General features: G+C 47.6%; 1 protein-coding gene across 1 annotated transcript in view; it reads right to left on the bottom strand.

The window, feature by feature from the left end:
* Positions 1-21,754, bottom strand: part of GSG1L (GSG1 like) — a 185,588-nt gene that overhangs the window by 102,494 nt on the left and 61,340 nt on the right. The window contains 1 exon segment of the mRNA XM_032460582.1: positions 18,041-18,088. Within this exon segment, the coding sequence (XP_032316473.1) occupies positions 18,041-18,088 (48 nt within the window).

The following is a 21,754-nucleotide window of genomic DNA, read 5'->3' as shown; positions in this document are numbered from 1 at the left end:
TGTGAAGAGGCAGTTTCCCAAAGCGGAAACCCAAACCTAAGGGGCATGTGGAGAGACACTCAGACAGACTACTAATCAGAGAAATGCAAATTAAGGCAGTAAGACATGACTTTATGCTTTCTACTAATTAGACAGGCAAACATTAGAAAGCTGGCTGATACCCGGACGTGCTTCCAAATGATCCGGATGTGGGGGGTGTGCGACCCTCCAGCAGCACCGGTGTTCGTTTTGCAAATTAAGTACATCCTCCCCTATGACCCCACAATTCTGCTCCTGGTGTACGCCTCAAGGACATTCTCACAACCTCCTTAAGAGGACAGATCTGAGGCTGTTCTCTGCAGCATCATTTGTGGTGACAGAGAGTGGGAAACAACCTTGGTGTCCATCTCTAGGAGAGTAAATATCACACAGAGGAGATGCACAACGTGGAGTACCAGGCAGGTGTTAGACCAGGTGTGCCCACAGCCACATGGATGGATCTGAAACACGTAGTGCTTAATGGAAACTGAAGAAACAAACTGAGAGCTGTAACATATTGCAATTGACAGGATTACTGTTCAGCAAACATTCACACTTCTCTTGGGGTGGAATATGTTTCCCCACCTTACTAGCTTTGGGTCTGGCTATGTGACTTGCTTTTTCCCCGGGAATATGAGCAGAAGTGACCATTCCCCAGCCAAGATGTAAGAAGCACCACAGATTAATATCACCCCTTTTGCATTTCTGCCATTGCCATGAGAATATCCGCTGGGTAGATGCTGACCCCGCAGGACAGGACACGCACAGGGCAGACCTGAACCCAACGCACAGCCTGGAACCAAGCCCAGTCAGCCCACAATCAAAAGCAGTCGCCCCAGCCAACCCTCAGACACACAAGCAAGAAAAATAATGCTTGTTTTTGGAAGCCATGGAGTTCTGTGATGGTTTGTTATAGTACAGACTTATTGCAGAAATAGTAACACGTACTATTTATATAAATTTAAAAGATGCAAAGAGTGACACAGTTCTAAGAACATATGCAAACATAAATACTTTAAACAGAATTGAGGGTTGCCAGTATGGAAGAGTGGGGGGAAGGAAGAGGGAATGGGGATAAAGAGAAACCAATTAATCAGTCAGTTGGATACTCGCATGGACAACTGATGATCACTGCCTTGACCAGAGCGGTAACACCACTTCACCCTCTTCCCCTGAGTCTCTGCCTCACCAAAATCAAGTCCATGAGGGCAGGGACCTAGAATAGCCCTGGGGAGGTCCACAGCTGGGTCCCAATAAATACCCACTAAACCAATGACTAAGATCAAAAATGTGAAGCCCTTTTGACTCTTGTAATCCCGGAACCTCCCTTCCAGAAGGAAGTTTCACGCTATCTTATCAGAAGGCAAAACTCAAGTGCCTGGAGGAAGGGCCTTGGTCACCACTGCCCCACAGACCACAGAGAGGTTCAGAAACAAGGCCAAGGTCCCCTGGGTGCTGGGCCCTACTGGAGGCAAAGGCCCTGTTCTGAACCCAGCCACGGTGCTCCTTCCACGGGCGTGAGCACAGGGAGGAGGAAGAGCTAAACTAAGTGGAACTAAATGAAATCTTCCTCACCATCTCAGCCAGGTTATTTGCCAACTTCAGTCCTAAAGGGACATGGGTGAGAACTCCACCGGAAATCGTGAGACAGCCGAGGGGAAAATGTGTGGCAGCCCGGAAGGCAGGGTGGCCCTGGGTGCCCAACGGGTAGTGGTTCCATTTGTGAGGGCCCCTCCACCTCCAGCTCATTTAACTCTAAATAAGCCTCCTAAGAGGAACGCCCTTGAGGTGCAGGGACAGAAGACTTAAGTGAGCTATGAATTTCATTTCCAAGGAAACCAGGTAGTGGAAGAGAACCACAAGGAGAGGAAGCCCAGAGCAAAAGGCACGGGAGTCACCCCACAGCCGGTCCCGGAGTCCAGGCAGCGCCTAGTTGAATCCCGATGCCGTCACTTTGCAACTGTGGGAGTATGAGCAATGCGCTCGGCCTCTCTGTGCCTCAGTTTTCCCATGTGTATAATGGGGGCAAGAGCCGCCCCTATCCCACCAGGCTGTTGGGAGAATTCAGTGAGATGATCTGCACACAGCACCTGGCTCAGTACAGCCTCCCTCCTGTAGCTCTAATGTTGGCTGATATCCCACTGGGTGTCAAGCACTGTGCGGGGACTCGGTGCCGGGACGGAATGTGGGACCTCCCACACCAACCTCTTTCCCCAGCTGCTGGCTGGAGGGAGAAGACTCCAAAGCCCTGCAAGGAAAGGAGCCTGGAATTCTGGATGAGCGTGAGGAAGGGGGCCTGCCGCGGGACCACCTGCACTGGACTTCACAGGAGCGGAAAGCCAACTCTTACTATGAAAAGTGACCAAGATTTGGAGGTTTCTTTGTCACAGCAGCTAGTGTTACTAACTCAAGGGAAGCAAGGGAGCATAGGTGCTGAGTGGATCACTGAAGTGATCATTGCACTTTCCCCCAACGCGCACGCAACTGAGCACGAATATACACACACACACATCATTCTGCAAGGGAGAGACTAACAGACTAGGAAACCTTAAAGCAAAGAATCACCCAGTCTACCAAGGACAACGAGGAGAGCAGCAAGACTCGAGTTCTCCTGCACCCAGTACAGTGCAGGAGCAAACGAATGTTTGCAAGGGGTTTCCACACAGATGGTCCTGGGGCAGCCCTGGAATGCTTTCCATAAGGCCAAAAGTTATCAGATGGATGGATGGAAGGATGGATGGATTATTGGATCAGAATCAGAATTATTGGATGGATAATGGATGAATAAATCTGGGGTGTGCTCATGCTCTTAGAAGGAAGCATAGGGGGATACTTCGTGACATTGGATTTGACAGTAATCTCAGGTACAACAAAAAAAAACAGACAACAAAAGGAAAAAACAAATAAATTGGACTTTATCAAAATTGAAAGCTTTTGTGCATCAGAGAACACTATTAACAGAGTGAAAAGGCAAACCACAAAATGGGAGAAAGTATTTGCATATCATTCATCTGATAAAGAATGAGGTTCAGAATATATACAGAACGCCTAAAACTCTACAACAAAAAACAAACACAAATGGGAAGAGGACTTGCATAGACATTTTCCAAGGGAGGTGTACCAATGGCCAAAAAGCACATGAAGATCCTCAACATCACCCGTCATCAGGGAAATGCAAATCAGAACCACAGTGAGACTCCGCCTCACATCCATTGGATGGCCATTATCAAAACGGAAAATAACAAGTATTCATGAGGATGTAAGAAATGGGAACCCTTGTGCATTGTGAATGTAAAACGGTGCAGCTGCATGGAAAATAGTATGGTGGTTCCTCCAAAAATTAGACACAGAATTACCATGTGATCCAGCAACTCCACTACTGGGTGGAAGAAGTGAAAGCAGGGATTTGAACGGATATTTTTACACCAACGTTCATAGCAGTATTATTCACAGTAGCCAAAAGGTACAAACAACCCAAACGCCCATCCACAAATGGATAAACAAAATGTAATATATATAACAGACCATATCGAGACATTTTGTTTCTGACATATCCACAGCAAGGTATATGGATGAACCTCGAAAACATTATGCTAAGTGAAATAGAACAGGACAGAAGGACAGATATTGCAAATCCCACTTACATGAGGTACCTAGAGGAGTCTCATTTATAGAGACAGAAAGGAGAATGATGATTGGGGAGGGGCAGGGGAATGAAGAATTAGTGCTTAATGGATACTGAGTTTCAGTTTGGGAGGTTGCAAAAGTTACGGAGATGGATGATGGAGATGGTTGCACAACAATGTGAATGTACCTAATGCCACTGAAGGGTGCACTTAAAGACGGTTAAAATGGTAAATTTCATGTTAGGTATGTTTTACCACAATTTTAAAAAGGAAGAACTTAAGTTCATCAAAAGGCATCTGTGAAATGGCACGCCACAAAATGAGAAAAGGAATTTGTAACACCTATAAGCAACAGAGGAATACAATCTGTGAAAAAAAATTCTTATAATCCATAAGTGAAAGACACTCTGACAGAAGCATAAGCAAAAGATGTGAACAGGCACTTCATGCAAGAGAAACGCCAAATAACCACAAGCATGAGAAGATGCTCGGCCCCGTGAATCACGGAAATGCAAATTGAAAACCACAATGAGATAGCATTCCTCATCCATCCCTTTGGCAAACTTTTAAAATCTGATAAAGCTCAGTGTTGCCGAAGCTAGAACAACGGGAATTCTCAGACCACGTTAGTGAGAATATACACTGGTACATCTACTTTGGAAAACAAGATGGCTTTACTGAGTAAAATTAAAGACACACAGAGTTGACCCTACAGTTCTACATCTAGGTAAACACGACAGCAGTGATTCTCAGAACTGGAGCTGTGCATCAGAATCACCTGGAGGGCTTGTTAAGCACAGACTGCTGGCCCCAGACTCAGAGACTCTTGCTCAGGAGGCCTAGGGCGGAGTGAGGCTTAAGAATTCACAGTTCTAATAAGCTCCCAGGCGACGTTGAGGCTGCCTGTCTGGGGACCACACTTGAAGAACCAGCAGCATTATTCATCATAAAAACTGAAAATGTCCCAAATATCCATTCAGAGTAGAATGAACAAACAGAAGGTGGTAGAGATGTACGATGGAATATTACACAGCAATAAAAACAAACAAACTACAGCTACATGATTGCTATAGACTGAATGTTCCCCCATCCCCTGCCCAAATTCATATGTTGAGATTCTAACTCCCAAGGTGATCCTACTTGGAGACGGGACATTTGGGGTGATTATAGCATGAAGGTGGAGCCCTCATGAATGGGATCATTGCTCTTAGGAAAGAGACCCCAAAGAGCTTGTCATCCTTCTGCCCTGTGAGAACATAGCAAGAAGACAGCCATCTGTGAACCACAAAGCAGGTTCTCACCAGACACTGAATCTGCTAGAGCCCTGATCCTTGGACTTCCGGCCTCCAGAACTGTGAGAAATAAATTTCTGAGGCTTAGGGCAGCTTGGATGGACTAAGACAGTGATCAACACAATCTTGAGCAAAAGAAGCCAGATGCAAAAAAGTACACCGTATAATCACTTCATGTAGAAAGTTCAAAAACAAGCAAATCTCTTGTGTTTAGGTTTGCATCCTTGGTGATAAACTATGAAGCAGGATCAGGTAACTTTTTCTGTAAAGGGCGAGGAAATATCTTCTGTTTTTCGGGCCATATCATTTCTGTCACAACCGCTTGACTAGCCCTGTCACTGAAACATGAAAACAGCCAGGGATATACATAAGGGAATGAGTATGGCTGTGTTTCAATAAAACTTTATTTGCAAAAACAAGTAGCGGGCCATGCTTTGCCGGCCCCTGATGTACAGCTAAGTGAGGCAATGATTACTCTCCTCTGGAGACGGATGGGAATTGGCTGGGGGAAGGGTCTATGTCGTGCTGGCAACGATCTCGTTCTTGACCTCAATGGTAAATGAAGTATTTCTTTACAACAATTTCATTAAGCCATATGTTTATATTTTATGTACTTTTCAGAACTGTACTGTACTTTCCAATTTTAAAAAGGGTTAATAAATATCTCCACAATGAGGTATTATTTGGCAATAAAAAGAAATGATGTACTGATAAATGCTACAATATGAATGAAACTTGAAAACACTATGCTAAATGAAAGAGGTCAGACACAGTAGTCCTCGTATTACAGGATTCTGTTCATGTATCTTCAGAATTGGCAAATCTACAGTGACAGGAGATCGGCGGTTGTCTTGGGCTGTGGGGCTTGGAGGACTGAGGGGTGATGGCTAGAGGAAACAGCATTTCCTTTCAGGGTGATGAAAATATTCTACAATTGATAGTGAGGATGATTGAACAACTCTGTGAATATGCTGGAAACCACTGAACTATACACTTTAAAGGGACAAACTGTGTGGTAAGTGACTTAAATCTCAATAAAGTTGTTACCCACAAATCAAAAATTTTTAAGACATAAATAAAATCAACAGCCTCTGCCCTCAACACCAGAGATGGGCCAGGAAAGAGGTGTGTGTGATGAGACCAGCCAGACAGACACCAGCTTTGAAAAACCACTCATCCTTCCTCGTGTCACCACAGCACACACACCCCAACCCTACACACACATGCGTGCACAAGCACGCGCACACACTTGGCCTTCCTCTGCCTTTGGCAAAGCACGTGCTGGGTATCAGAAGCCCAAGAGGCTAGAGACTCTGTGGACGAGCAGGGGACCAGGGCATCCCTGCCAAGAGACACAGGACTTTTTCAACTCAAAATGAAATTTCAGGCAAAAATCTAAGCGAAGCAAAGCCCGTGGGAGTCAGGCTGGCTCTGAAACTTGAGCCAGGCCTGCAGGAGCCAATTTGGGCAGCAAATCAGGGTGGGGGCTTCAGCGTTCCAGGGACATTCCTGCTGCAAGGGCTTCTCTCCTGAGTCCGTTGTTCCTAGCGGGTGAGGTGTGGAGAAGGTCCCAGGGGCTTAAACCCCCTCTGCTCCTCACACAGACTAAAGGCAGTGTGTTTGGGGGATTCTGTGTCACATCCTAGACTTCACAGCGCCTCCAGGGAGCCCAGCAGATGGTTGCAAATGACGAGTCTGCAGGAGCCAGCAGATGTGACGCGTGAGGAGCAGAGGGTGCCACGAGCAGGAGCAGCCGCGGGTCCCCTCAGCTGCCACCTCCCTCTGCTCCACGCAGCCCCCGACAGCTGTGAGTCAATGAGGCCGCCTGGCTCAGTCAGAACACATAGCAAAACAAACAAAAGAATTTCCTGGACCTGAGGAGCAGAAGAGGCCAGGAGGCACCAGGCAGGGTGGAAAGACCCATGAGGTGCGGCAGAAATAGCACGGGGCTGATGGGAGGCATCGCGTTGCTGTGTGACCTCAGGCAAGTAGCTCAACTCTGAGTCTGCTCCCTTGGGTGTAAACCAGAGGTAATCGCACGTCCTCAAAGAGCTCTCAAAAGAACTAAATGAAACAAGGAGTGTGGAAGTATTTAGCAGTGAATGGAATTCTGTGCATTATTCAATAAAGGTTAGTTGAGTAGAAATAAACTTAAATTGAGTTACTTTCCAAGTTAGCTTTCTAGCTGGCTGGGCTGCACAGAGGAGATGGGGGAAATATTCAGGCTGGTGTTGATTGAGCTAACCTCTCACATAGATTATTCCAGTCGATTCTCAAAAGAATCCCATAAAGTGGATGTGGCTGTTCCCGTTTCACAGATGAAGAAACTGAGGCACAAAGAGAACGAGAAGCATGTCTGCATTCCCACAGTGAATAAGGCAGAGTTCGGATCTGAATCCAGAGCCCGTGCTCTGCACTAACACTGCACTCAGTTCTGGGTTTAAATCCCAGCTCTGCCACTCCCTGGACTGGGAGCAAATTTCTCAACCTGAGCTTCAGCTGCCTGATCGGAAAAGGGGGATAAAAATAATACCCATTTTGAGGGCTGTTCCAGAGAGTAAATGATGGGGGAAGATGCCTGAAAGGGGACTGATAGGCAGCAGAAGCTCTATAAGTGCTCCCTGTACTGCCCCAGAGTGGGGACCCCGCGTCTTAGGGACTGGTATGCAGGAGGCATACTCACTACACAGGCACACTTCATTTTATTGTTATTTGCAGATACTGCGTTTTTTAACAAATTGAAGATTTGTGGCAACCCTACGTTGTCAGATGATGGTTAGCATTTTTTCCCAATAAAGTATTTTTAAATTAAGGTATGTACATTGTTTTTCAGACATAATGCTATTGCACACTTAATAGACTGCAGTTGCAGTATTGTGTAAACATAACTTTTCTACCCACTGGGAAACCAAACAATTTATGTGACTCGCTTTATTGTGATATTTGCTTTCTTGCAGTGGTCTGCAAGACTAAACCCGCAACATATCCAAGGTCTGCCTGTACTCAGGCCATGACAGCCAAGAAGAGTTTTTTCTTAGGGCCTCAGTATTCTTATCTGCAAAATGGAGCAGGTGAGACCAGCTCTCTGAGCCCTTTCCACTTGACAGTCATGCATGATGGCTGGACCCTTTTCTTGGAACTTAGAGGGTCACAGGTGTCATCGCAGGTGGGAAGGCAGTGCAAAATGAAAATTCAGGACCTCTTGTCAAAGAATTATTAAGAATCTCAAGACAGTTACAATACTGCATTAAACCAAATGTAGGGCCCTGCTATTCAAGGTGCCCTGTGTGACTGCAGGGTCACATGCCCACAAAGCTGGCCCTGGTTCTGTATCTTGGCAGGGATGTGGGTGACACGGATGTATGCATCTCTTGAAACTTACCGAACTGTATACATTTAAACCCTGCGCATTTCACTCTTTGTGTGTTATGTCGATAAAATCACATCAGTGAAAAAAGAAACATGACAAAGTAGGATTATAAATTCGCTGTTCATCACAGGCAGTGTGGTTCAGCAGTCAGGTGCAGGTATAGACTTATATGTTGAACGTTATCTTCTTTTAACTCTGTCTGTGTATCCCGGGCCCCTGCATACAGTTGTACAGGATGTGCACTGCCCAATCCTATGCCATTCACATAGATGAATCATGACCCCTAGAGCTGCACAGTGGGTAACCTACACAACCGTACATGGTGGCCTTGACTATATAACTTCATTCGAAGGAATCATCATTTGTCTAAAGTGAAGGCCCTATGTGAATTCAAGGCCTGGGCCAAATGGAAGGGTCTTATTGCAAATTCCATTCCAAGGCCTCTCATTCAGGCAGAGATCCAGAAGGAACCAGCCCATAGAAAGACTTTCTTGGGATGTATGAAGGAGCCATCCTTCAAATTCTTCCAACCCCGTGCAGTTCAGCAAGCCCTATTTCCCCCAACACTGCTGAAACCTCTGCTCGGATGGGCAAAGGGCTAGATTTAAGTGTCTGAGCTAATTTCTCACACCAAAGTGTATGATAAAATCGAGGCGTCATTTAGAAATGTAAATTACCACTGTTTACACTTAACAGAGTCTTCTCACCATGGAGAAACTGTTTCCAATTATGAAACATGAAAGCTGGTCACTGTCTGGGGTTAATATGATGCTCTCGGAGAGAGTGAACAGGCGAGACTACCCAGACACCTAATTACCTGGAAAGATAATCTTGAATAATTGGAATTAGAGCAACTAAAGCAATTATTGGATGTTGTGATCTCGGGGAGCAGTCCTCCACCAGGCACAGGGATTTAATCACTTTTAATAAGCGCACGTAATTAGAGGAATCCAGAATTTCAGAACTAAAGTCGCAGAACCAGCAGTTCAGAATGAGGGAGGTGGGAGGACTGGGTGTGATACCAGAGAAAATGAAACTGGAGGAATGGGTGGAAGGAGGGGTGAGATGAGAAAGGATGGGTGGGGCTGGCAGGGTGGGCAGGAAGCTGATTAAAAGACCTCAGGAATCTAGAGGGTGAGCCTGACTCTAACCTAAATTTGCTGTGTGACCTTGAGCAAGGCACTTAACGTCTCTGGGCTCTATCTTCCACTTTTCAGACATTCAGCAAATGTCTATTGTGCATCTGACACATGCCCAGCACAAGGACACTGGGTCTTCCTCCTTCAAACATGCCATTCACTCTACCAGGAATGACCCCCACCCCCGTGCCTCTTGTGCACTAGAAGGAATGTCGCTCATCCTTCAGGACCCTCCCCACATGGCACCCCTCACACACACACACAGCCTTCCCAGACTGCCATCATTCCTTCCACAGTCCTCTGGCCACCCCTTCTGGGTCCCTGAGTCACAGATGTGACTCTCTGCCTCCTTGGGTGTCTCCCCACCTAGAAGATTCCTCAAGATCAGAAGCTGTGGGAGGTTCTCCTCGCTGTCCCAGCTCCTGGCACACAGCCTGGCAGCAAGGGATGCTCAGGCACCACTGGCCTGAGACCAGGTGGACAAAGGTCCCTGCAGCCCTTACCTGAAAGCCAGGCTGCAGCCTGCCCTGCCTCCAAGAATTAAATGGCACCAGGTGAGGCAGCCTGTGTTGTGAATTTACTGAGAATGGCCAGGAAATGATCTCCTTCTGTAGGAGGATTCCAGAGCTCTGCTGCCTCCAAAGAAGGATCAGGGCCATTCAGACAATGGATGATTCCCCCCACCACACACACACACACACACACCCCATGGTCAGAGGGCTGCAGGAATTAGCTAGCTCCATGTTGTCTGGGAATTGCAAGCGAGAGGGACTAACAGACGTGTGGACCACTTAGGCTGGTCTCCTGCCTCTTTGCATCCTGAAGTGTCTGTCTCATTGGGATGAAAGAATCAGAGTCCCCATTTTCTCAGACCCTGGACCACAGGCATGTACTTGGTGACCTGGGAGCACAGAACAGGGGTGTAACTAACTCAGACTGGGGGGCAAGAGAGGACTTAGAAGCAGGCCCTTTGCTGGCTCATGAAGGTGGCAGAGTTCCCCAGGCAGCCAGCATGGAAAGATCTCCCAGGATAAGTGCACAGGCACAAGGATGCGCCAGCTACACAGCACGTTCGGACTGAAGCCAGCAGGCTGACCCGCTTGCAGCCCCGATGTCAAGTCTGGACAGCTGTAGAAGCTGGTTCCCTTCTCCCTTCCCTATTCAGCATGTTCTGCACTATGCACGTTTCAGTTCTATGACATAAATCAATAAAATGCACTAAATAAATTAAGTGAGCAGCAGAATTGTAAATCGATTGCAGATGGAGAACAGAGAGGTTGAGGGAACCAACAAGAGACTATTATAGGAACTCAAGTGAGAAATGACTCACGGAAGGCTTGGGATTGTGGCCGTGGAGCCACCACATTGTTACACATCCCTGAAATATTAAACAAATGAAATCTACAAGCTTTGGAGATTGTTTCACAAAAATTGCCAGCTGGTGGCTGCCAGAAATCCCAGCTCACTGGGAAACAGGGGCAGGGAGCAAGGATGACTTCAAACACAGCTCAGCCCAGGAGGGACAAAGGAGACCATGGCTTCTGGAGTCGGAATCCAGGTTTCCAAACCCAAATGGGCCACCCAGCATCTATAGCATGGCCCCTGTTCCTTCCTTCCTTCATTCAACAAACCTTTATTAAATTCTTGCTGTGTGCCAATCCCTTATGGGGCACGGGAGCTCCTGGAAGAACCAGATTCAGTGCCTGTCCTCAGGAGTGTCCAACCTGGTGGAGGAGATCATCTCAAGGCACTGTAATGGGTGCTAATAAGACCAGTCACTGTGGGTACCTCTGGGATGGCTTTTCAGGAAAGGTTATGTCTAAGCTGGGTTTTGAAGGATAAATAGAAGTTTTCAAAGCAAACAAGAGGCAGGTAGGCAGAGGGAAGAGAATATGCAAAGGCACAGAGGCATGAGAGATGATGGAGAATTTGGGGGAGACGTACCCAAGGGAGGGGACAGGGCAGGGGCACAAGGTCCATGTCAAGGATTGCAGGAGGTGAAGTGGAAAATTGGACACACACTAGATCATGAAGGGCCACAAACGCCATGTTACATGGTGTACATTTGGGAGCCAGGAGACGGTTTTAAGCAGGAGCCTGACAAAGCTGGATTTTCATTTTAGAAAGATAATTTAGAATTCAGTGTGAGGAATTTTTGTTTTACTTTTTATGGAAGTATCTCATATACAGAAAAGTGCATTTATCACAAATGTACAGCTTGATGAACTTTCTTAAACTGAACACATCCGTGTAACTAGCACCCAGATTAAGAAACAGAACGTCGCCCCCTGCCAGAGCCTTCCACTGCTCCCTTCCAGTCACATCTGCTCTTCAAGGGCAACTGTCCTGACTTCTAACAGGACAGATTCCTTTTGCCTGCTTTCCAGTTTTATATACATGGAATCACATACTATGTATTCTTTTGAATCTGGCTTCATTCGCTCAACAACCACGCCCAGAGCAGTTGTACTGCGTGCTGCGCACAGCACTCCACTGTGTGGGTTGATGGGCGTTGGGGAACTGCAGGTAGAGGTGACCAGTGCAGCCTTGATGGCAAATACAAAGCAGGAGAGTCTCAATTCCTTCCTTCTTTCTTCATTCATTCATTCACAGTGGGAACCCACCCACCCTTGAGGGTAAGCTCCATCCAACCTGGGGTTTAGGAACTGAGAACTTTCCCCATATCGCACCTTGACAAACGACCTGGGATAGATCCCTACTGGGGAGTCCAATTAACATAACAAAGGGCAGAAAAGTCAAACATCCTCACGGACCCTCCAAGGTGGGATCCCCAGCCTTCTGCAGTGGATGATGGGGCCCTTCCAAGATGCCTGATAACCATTTACTCAGCTCTCTCCCCCTCCTATTGGGCAGGGACTTTGACCTCATTCATCTCTGCACCCTGCATGCCTAGCCCAGAGCTGGGATCTTAGTAGGTGCTCAGGAAATGTTTGTCAAATTGAAAGGCATGTGAGCAGATGGCTGGCAGGCAGAGGCTGCTCAACTCTTTGGCAAGGAAATGAATGGGTGTTACCTCCCCCAAATATTTAGGTCGCTTTTGGAGAAATAAATGACTTGTGGATGACAATGACCAGGGGAGACCTTGATAAGCAAATTAATGAGTCCCCCACATACATACACACAGAAATCCAGCTGGGCCAGATCCAGCACAACCAGCTGCCAGCTATCCTTAATGCTTGTGGTCAGGCCCAGGTGCAGTAGATTAGATTATTGCTCAGCAAATATTCAGTCCCACTCCACCCCACATCTCCATGTGGGTTGTGTGATTTTTGCCCCATCAATGTTGGCTGAAACCACATGACTTGCTTTAGCCAACAGGATGTTAGCAGATATGATGCAAGCAAAGGTTTTAAATGTGCTTGTGCAGTTATCCATCTTGTATTTTTGTCCCTTCTACCTGGCCCCCAAAAGGAATACATAAGGAGCAGACTTGAGCCCAGTCTACATCTTGGAAATGAGACAGCCTACAGCAGCTAAGCCTAAGTCAACTCACAGACATGTGAGCAAAAAAAAATAAATTTCAAATGCCACTGAGTTTTGGGATGGCTTGTTACACAGCATTATAGTGGCTATTGCTGACCGGTACACTATGTCTGAAGATTATCCAGTTGGTTGTAATTATTTGGTAGGAGAACCTGGCCCCAGGGAATAAGAGAGTAAGATTTTGAGAGACAAGGGAAGCCTTGAAGAGGAAGTCAAGGAAGCATGAGAAGCTTTTCCTCTGCATTTTCAGTATCAAGTTCACAACACACAGACGTTGCTATTTATCTGCAATTGCACATTTCATCTTCATAAATTGCTCAAGCATCTTTAATTCATTCCTCCTCCTCTGCTTCCCATGGCCTGCTGGGCAGATCTTTGTTGGAGAACTTATTACTCTGCTCTGCCAGTGGGGTTTCAGTGCTGGGCTGGGCCCTGGAGGCCCAGAGGTAAATAAGAAACCACTGCTCCCCTCGGAGGGCCCTGATCTTGTGAGGGAGAAAGATATGTGTACAGGCTGCTATTATCCAGCTATGACGCAAGATGCTCAAAGTGCAGCGGGGGCATAATCTGAATGTCCAGCTATGGGGCTTGGTTAAATAAATTGTCTCTGCGTGATGGGCTATTGCACAGTGGTCCCAAAAGATGAAGGTGAGCTCTATGTATTGATATAAAAAGCCATCCATGATTTTATATATGTGTATAAGTGTATACATGTGTGTGTGTATCTACGTATACATATGTATTTAGCTAGCTAGCTAACTAACTAGCTATTATCCATATTTATCTTCAAGGACTAATAAACCAAACCATTACCAGTGAATATCTAAGGGTGGGCTTATAAGACTTACAAGATTTTCATTTCTCACTTACACATTTAAGGATCGTTATAATTCTTATAACAAGTGTGTATACAGTTAAAAATCAATGTTCATTTTTCATGAATCCAACAGTTACTGTGGAGCACCTCTCAGTGCCAGGCATCTCTTTGGACACGAGGAATTCAGTGAGTCAGAAACAAGACAAAGTCCCTGCCCTCGTGGAGCTGACAGTTTGTTGGGGGAAACCATCATTAATCCAAGAAGCATTGAAAACATTTCAGGTTGTAATACATGATGTAAAGACAACTAAACAGTGAAAGGAGTGGAAAAGGACTTGGTGGGAGGAACGGCTGCACTAAGGATGTTCAAGGAAGGCTTCTCAGAAGATGTGACATTTGAGTGATGAGAAGCGACCAGCTGTGCAGATAGCTGAGAGAACAGTGTTCCAGGAACGGGAAGTCGCACGTGAAAAGGTCCTGAGGTAAACACTTAGTTTGGCTGATTCAAGCAACAGTAAGGATTCTGGAGACCTGGAGCGTGGTGAAGGAGGAGAGATTATAGGAGATGAGATCCCAGAGGTACAGGGCCAGATCCCACAGCGCTTACAGGCCACGATGAGGACACTGACTTTTACTCTGAGCGAGATGGGTGCCAAGGGAGGGTTTTAAACAGGGAGGCACATGAGATGATTTATGCTTTAAAAAGATCATCCTGGCTACCAGTGAATCAGGAGACAAAGACAGAAGGAGGTAACCAGTTAAGAGACTGTGGCAGGAACCCAGATGAAAAATGGAGGTGGCTCAGGCTAGCGTAAAATGAAAAGGTATTTCCCATGTGAAACACCTTTAAAGCTAGAATGATCAGAGAACTAACTAACAAAAATGTGTCACGGTAAAAACACTGATGACAGACACATATTTTGCCAGGGGAGAAGTGAGGGGAGGAAAGGACAGGAGGGTATAGGAGAAAATGGCAAGACGGGGGCCACTGGGGAAGGGCCTTGAAAGCATGACTATGGTTTGCTGGGGGGAAGGAGGTTAAGAAGGGAAGGGAGCATGGGCCTGAGGATGCCCTGAACTCAGCTCAGGGGTCTTGGGGAAGGAGGGAAGAGGAGTCTCCCCGAGTACCCAGGGATGCACACACATGCACGCACACACACATCCATGCCTGCACACACACCTTCACACACGCACATTGCCAAGTGCACACATGCACATGCCCCCCACTCACATGTGCTCGCCCATCAGCGTGTAAGCACATGTGCACACACTCCACAGCAGCACTGCTCACTGTACATACACACACTGACCTGCAACCACACACACACACACACACATACACTCACATATACAGAAGCTCAGAAGGCCTAGCTTTCCAGCGAAAGAACCAGGCATTTAAGGGACAAACCACTCAGGTTATCCCAGGTTAAATCCCAGCATCCTAACTGTCTGACCTTGGACAAATCCATTAACTCTCTGGCCCTCAGTTGCCTCATCTGTAAAAAGAGGATTAAATAAGCCAACAGGTGAAAGTTCTCATAACACTACCTGGCATGTGGTAAGCACTACATGAAAGCCAGTTTGCGTTAGTGTCAACTAACATTAATTATTATGATCAGATTTTGCAGAGCAGGAGGGAAGTCATGGGAGGGGGGCAGATGTGGCGAGAACCTGGAGAAGAGTGTTCTCTGGGAGAGAACACACCTGGGCTCCAGCATCGCCCCAGACTCCCTGTGTGACCCTGAACAAGTCCCTCCATCCCTGCAGCTTGGGCTCCTCATCTGTGAAATGGACCATCAGCGTGGAGAGGACTCGACTCTGCGAGCACACGGCTGGATCCACAGGTGCCCCTGGGAGGACAGGGCTGGGAGGTTCGGGGACAGGCCACAGAGCTGCCACCACCAAACCCCCTGGACCCAAGAGAGAACATCAGTGCTTGAGAGGCAGTAAGTCCATGAAAACTGTTCTGCCAAGCCAGCCCACTCGGCCTCCTTACAAACATTTTTATACACATAGCCAGAAAGTCCTCGGTGTGGCCACCAAGCCCTGAAAGTAAAATCACGAGGCCAATAAAACAAAGATACAACCTCTCTGGGGCCCTTGGTCCTCATAAAAGAAGCGGGAATAAAGGTCTGATGCCTCTGGGAAGAGGCATGGGCAACCCACCTGCCACTGTACGTGGACACACAGGCAGAAGTGCACACACGTGTACACGCCTCCACGCCACACTCCCCCACCAGTGCGCAGGCGTGCACACACATGACACATGCACACCCTCACAACAGCACCCACCCGTGCAGGCATATCCTTACCCTCAACCAGACGTGTACTCAGGTTTACGTGTGCACACCCAGGCCCGCTTCCTGGAAGCCAGATTTGGAGCAGAGGTGACCCAGGAACCCCAAGCCTTGGGGACTGTGGGATGAGCATCAGAGAGGGCTGCCTGCACGTGTGCTTCTACGACGCAGCACAACGGAGAGGTACAGAGCATGGGCTCTGCCCCTCGTGAGATGTGAGACCTAAGTGGCTTATCATCTCTAAGCCTCAGTTTCCACATCTGTCAAGTGGAGTGAGAATGTCAGCCTCTTCCTCACAAGGTTGAGGGGGGACATTTCTCAGTTAATACATGACGAGTGCTTGGCCCAGTGCTGGCACACTGTATCTGCTTGATAAAGATCAGCCATTTATTAGCAGCAGTAATTACAGTATTTTCTGCAGAAGTTAGTTTGGAAGCTGTGGCCTGAGTTGCTCAGCCCGAACCTTCAAGGATGGTCACAGGTAGCGAACTGAACAGGCACCATCACTGGGAAGCAGAGGAAACCGGGGAGGTAGTGCCCACTGCCAAAGGCTTGCTCAGTGGAGGGGGTACCGTGGGCTCCCTGTCATGTGTCCATCAGTCTCACCAGCTGCCACTTGGCTGGAGCACTCCAAGGGGACAGTATATGCAAGACAGGAATGTCACCAGCCGCCATGACACACGGCCCCCTTGCCCACCGTCCCTCTGCCAACTGCCTGGAAGGGATCAGAGACCTGGCCTTCCAGGTTCTTTAACCTCCTGATAGTGCAGGGAACCTGCAAAGCTCAGCCACACGCCCTGGACTTAAGACTTTTCCTGCAGCCATGCCCGCCAAGGCCCCCCATGCTGGGACAGTTTATAGGACTGAGCTCCTGCTCCGTTTCCCCATCCCAGCTCCTAGGACGAGAGCCCTGTCCTAATCTCCAGGCTGTTTGAAGAGATCTGCACACCCGTTCTCTCTTGGCGGCCACTCTCCTTGGTGGCACAGGGTAGGCGGTGGGGGGGGGAGGGAGGTGGCCACGCCCTGTGCTCCTGTGGGAGCACATCCTCCAGTATCCATTCTCCTGCGGGTAATGATAAAACCCCTGCCTTTCAGCTGAGCATATGGTTGCCAAGATAAAGACCTCATTTCCCAGCTTCCCTTGCAGGTGTGATCAAGCTCTGGTCAAGGTTAGACAAGCAAGTGTCGCCGGGCAAATTCTGGGAACCTAAGAGTTGACATGCAAGCTTTGCCCTTTTTTCTTTGCCTTGCCTCCATCCTGTTGCCTGGAATGCAGATGTGACAGCTGGAGGTCTAGCCACCATCTTAGACCATGAGGACAAAGGACATAGGGATGATGGAAAGGGGCCCCAGGGGTTGGGTTCTTGAGAACCTCATATAGCAGAGCCACCCTGATTTCAAACATTCACAAAAGCAATAAAACACACTTCTCCATTGAAGCCAGTTATTTGAGGTCACCATTACTTGCAGCTAAACCTAAATCTGACTGCTCCACCCCCTACCCAAGCTGTGCCCCACTCCTGGTCATCCTGTCTGAGGATCACAGGGCAATGATTCCTCTCTGAATGGCAGTTTCCATTCAGGCTGGACCTCCCCACATCTGTGAGATGACAGAGACAGAACATCTGGCTTCCTTCCCCTAAGGCCAAATCCTACACCATAGGCCCCCAACACTGGTCTTGCCTTGACCCCACTTCCGTACATCCATCCTGCCTCCCCCAAAGTCCCAACATGCACTGGAATAACGGAAGTGCAATGACCCTCAGGACCATCCCCACTGGCATGGGGGGAAGGAGGGCAAGGTGATCTCCCTCCACCTGCCTCTCCCACTGCACTGATCTGCAACTTTGCAACAGGATTCTGGCCCTCTGGGTGCCATCACCCAGGGATGCTGAAAGACAGGCTCTCCCAGGGCTGCAAGAAGCCACCTGGGCAGGGAAGTGTCCCTGGAGACACCTGAGTTGTGGCCACACCTACCTTTCTCTGATGCTGGGGCCAGATCAATGAAGCTGCGACATTTTTCACCTTAAAAAAAAAAAAAGAAAGAAAGAAAGAAAGGTTTTCAGAATATGAAAGGAAATGAGAGCTTTCAGGTTTTCACCTCGCCCCCTCCCACAAGCCCTGTGTGGAACGGCGCAAGACCCAGTACTTACGCAACTCTAACCCCGAGCTGCATCCTTCTCTAACCCTCATTCCCAGAAAGCCAACGTCCTGAGGAACGTGGATGCCAAACCTGCAAACTCAGCTGCACGGCAGCCCGTGATGCTGCCTCCTATCTCATCTCCCAGTCCAATCATCCAGTCCTGTCCCTCCCACCCCCTCAAAGCCCTCCGTCCCTTTCCACGGCCTCTACCCCATCCAGGCCCAGCAGGACGAAGGCAGTAACCATCACTGGGCTCCCCGGGCCTCCACTCTGGTCTCTGTCCAATCCACTCTCCACACTGCAGACAGAGATTTTCAAAACACATAGCTCTGATCACATCAAACAAACTCACACACATACACACACAAGTGCACACACTCCTGCACAAAACCCTTTATCCCAAAGAATAAAGCCCAAATTCCTTTGTGGGACGCAGGACTGGCCTCCACCGGCCTCTCCATCCACACCCACTTCCCGCACCTCCTCCCCTCCCCTCCTCTCAGCTCCTATAGTCCTCGCGTTCCCTCCCACCCCAAGGTCCCCTCACTGGGAACACACTTCCTCCCTAAGATAAGCTCTCACAGCATCTTGGCCTCCTCCTGTGGGGCACCGGTCACTTTCTGATGTTATCACTTTGTGTGTGATTCTAGGATGGACAGTCCACAAGCTGAAAGCCCCACGAGGGTAGGTGTCACATCTTCAATTCATCTCCAGCTCAGAAAATGGTACCTTGGTCCTCCCAGGTGCTCTGGCTAGAAACTTGGCGTCATCCTTGGTTTCTCTCTTTCTCTCATACCTCCTCATTGGAGCTGCGGCTTCACTTCCTAATACATCTAGAATCCAACCACTTCTCACCACCTCCCCTGGTCCCAGCCTCCATCATCTCCCCCCTGGATTATTGCAGTAGCCTCTGCGTAGGTCTCCCTGTTTCTGCCCTTATCCACACAGACGCCAGAAGGGTCCTGTTAGAGCCTGAAATAGATGATGTCCCTTCTCTGCTCAGAACTTGGCCATGGTTCCCAATTCACTCAGAGTCAGAACCTAAGTCCTCACCATGGTCCTACAAGGTCCTGTGTGACCTGTCCCCCCATCACCTCCCTGACCTCATCTCCTACTAGCTTCCCCTTGATCACTCCACTCTAGCCACACTGGCCTCCTTGCCAGCCACACTCCTGCCTCAGGGCCTTTGCACATGCTGCCACTTCTTCCTGGAACACTCTTCCCCCATATAGCTAAATGGTTTACCCTTCCTCTCCTTGATCACCTTCCCCAAATGTTACTCTCTCAGGGAGGCCTTTCCTAATTAATCTATTTAATATTCCATCTATCACTTCCCTGACTCTCCCCTTCTTTCTTCCCACTGGGGCCCTAGCACCTAGAACAGTGCCTGGTACATAATGAGTGCTCAATAAGTATTTGTTGAAGGAGTATATGAATGAATAAATGAATGAATGAGTGAATGAATGCCTCCCACCCAAACCTTATGCCTTCAATTCTTTATTCCTTCCTCCCGGCCTCCTTGATGCCAGGCACTGCACTGGCCATCAAGGACACAGTGAGAGCAAGACATAACCCAGCCTCCAGGCCCTTTCTCAGACAGGACACCTGCTCTATAGTTTGCCACAGTCTCCACCACTCCCTGCTGCTTTACCCCTAGCCCCACTTAAACCTCACTGGTCCCTGAGACACTAGCTGACCTTTACTGGTGAGCTGACAACTCCTGGTTCAAGGACTTACTGCTGATTCCAGCAAGGAGTTAGATTTTGGTTCAAAATGAAACCAATGTGGTTTGGGGAGGTGAAAAGGATCTGGAAGCTTCTAGCATTCTCAACTCTGGTGTCTGCTTGAAGCTTTCTAAGTTCTTTTCTAAGAAGGTCCCTTGAAGCCCCTTTGGGCTCCTGAACTTCCTTTCAGCCCCATATAAATGCAAAGACAGGTTTCGGAGGTGGGGAGGCGGGGGATGAGGCTGAGAAGGAGGGTGGTAGCCAGATCACGAAGGCTCTTAACTGCTGAGCTAAGGAATAGATCCTCTCTTATATATGTCACACTTTCCAAAGATTCATGAGGCCACAGGTGGGTGGATGCCACTCCAGTGGTTCCATCATGCTGCTTCCTCCCCAGGCTTCTACACAAGATACAGGACCTTCTCCTCCCTTTACAGAAAATAAGGTTCAGGGCCGCTGAGTGACCAGCCAGAGCCACACAGCAAGTCAGTGGTACTGACACTATAGCCTGCTGAAAGAGGTTTGCTGATAGCCAAGAACTGGAAGAGAGGGTTTTGAAAAATGAGAATAGGCAATGTGCTAAGGATGGATGGATTTTGAATGCACTGTCTTAAACTTTCTTTATGTAATATGGTTTTCTCAAAGCTAGACAGGGACAATTTTAATGGCTGAATTCAGACCAACACCCAGGACCCCATTAAGGCTTCGGTGGGCTCCGGGCGCTTCTGCCTTTTGGGCCTCTTCCTAAATAAAAAATTAAATGAAAAATTATATTTTATAACCACATTGGTAAAAGATGAATATATTAACGTTGTATGTCAAATTTTTCTTTACCTAAAAGGTTTTTTTCTTCTGACTCTAAAAGAAATTCAAACATCTTCATGGGCCTGTGAAAGCACTGTGGACCCTTGGCTGTGTGCCATCTGGACCTGAGGGAGACGTCAGCCCTACGACACCAGGTCTCCTGGCTCCCACATCAGTGTTTTCCCACCATCAACTGGGCCCCTTGATAATATTTAAGATTTACTGTGCTAGGCTTTTTGCCTTTTCTTTAACAGTTTTATTGTGATATATGCCATACAATTCACCCATTTAAAGTATGCAGGTCAAAGGTTTTTTGTTTATTCCTAGTGTATTCACAAGGCTGTGCAACCACACCCAATTTTAGAACACATTCATCATCTCAAAAAAGAAACCCCATACCTACTAGTAGTCCATCCCCACTTCCCCCAATGCCCCCAGCACTGAGCAACCACTAATTTATTTTCCTTCTCTATAGAGTTGCTTATTCTGGACATTTCACCTAAATGGAATTATACACTATATAGCCTCTTGCATCTGGCTTCTTTCACTGAGCACCATGTTTTCAAAGTTCACCCATGTTGTAGCCTGTGTCAGTATAATTCATTCCTTTTTCGGTGGAGAGTAATATTCCATTGTATGTATAGACCACATTTTCTTTATCCATTCATCAGTTAATGGACATTTGAGTTTATTTCCAATTTTGGCTATTTATGAACATTCATATATGAGTTTTTGTGTGAACAAGTTTCCATTTCTTTCCGGTATATACCGAGGAGTAGAAATGCTGGGTCATATGGTAGCTCTATGTTTAATCTTTTGAGAACTGTTAGACTGTTTTCCAAAGGAGGTGCCTCATTTTACATCCCTACCAGAAATGTATGAGGTCCCAATTTCTCCACAACTTTGTCAACACTTGTTTATTGTTGGGCTTTTTTAAAAATTATTATTATAGGCAACCTTGCAGGGTGAGACATGGTATCTCATTGTGGTTTTGAGTTGCATTTCCTTAATGACTAATGA

Source organism: Camelus ferus, chromosome 18, assembly GCF_009834535.1.
Source record: "Camelus ferus isolate YT-003-E chromosome 18, BCGSAC_Cfer_1.0, whole genome shotgun sequence".
Taxonomy (NCBI): Eukaryota; Metazoa; Chordata; class Mammalia; order Artiodactyla; family Camelidae; genus Camelus; species Camelus ferus.
Note: the sequence above shows the minus strand (reverse complement) of the source record. Positions and strands in the feature narration are given on the sequence as shown.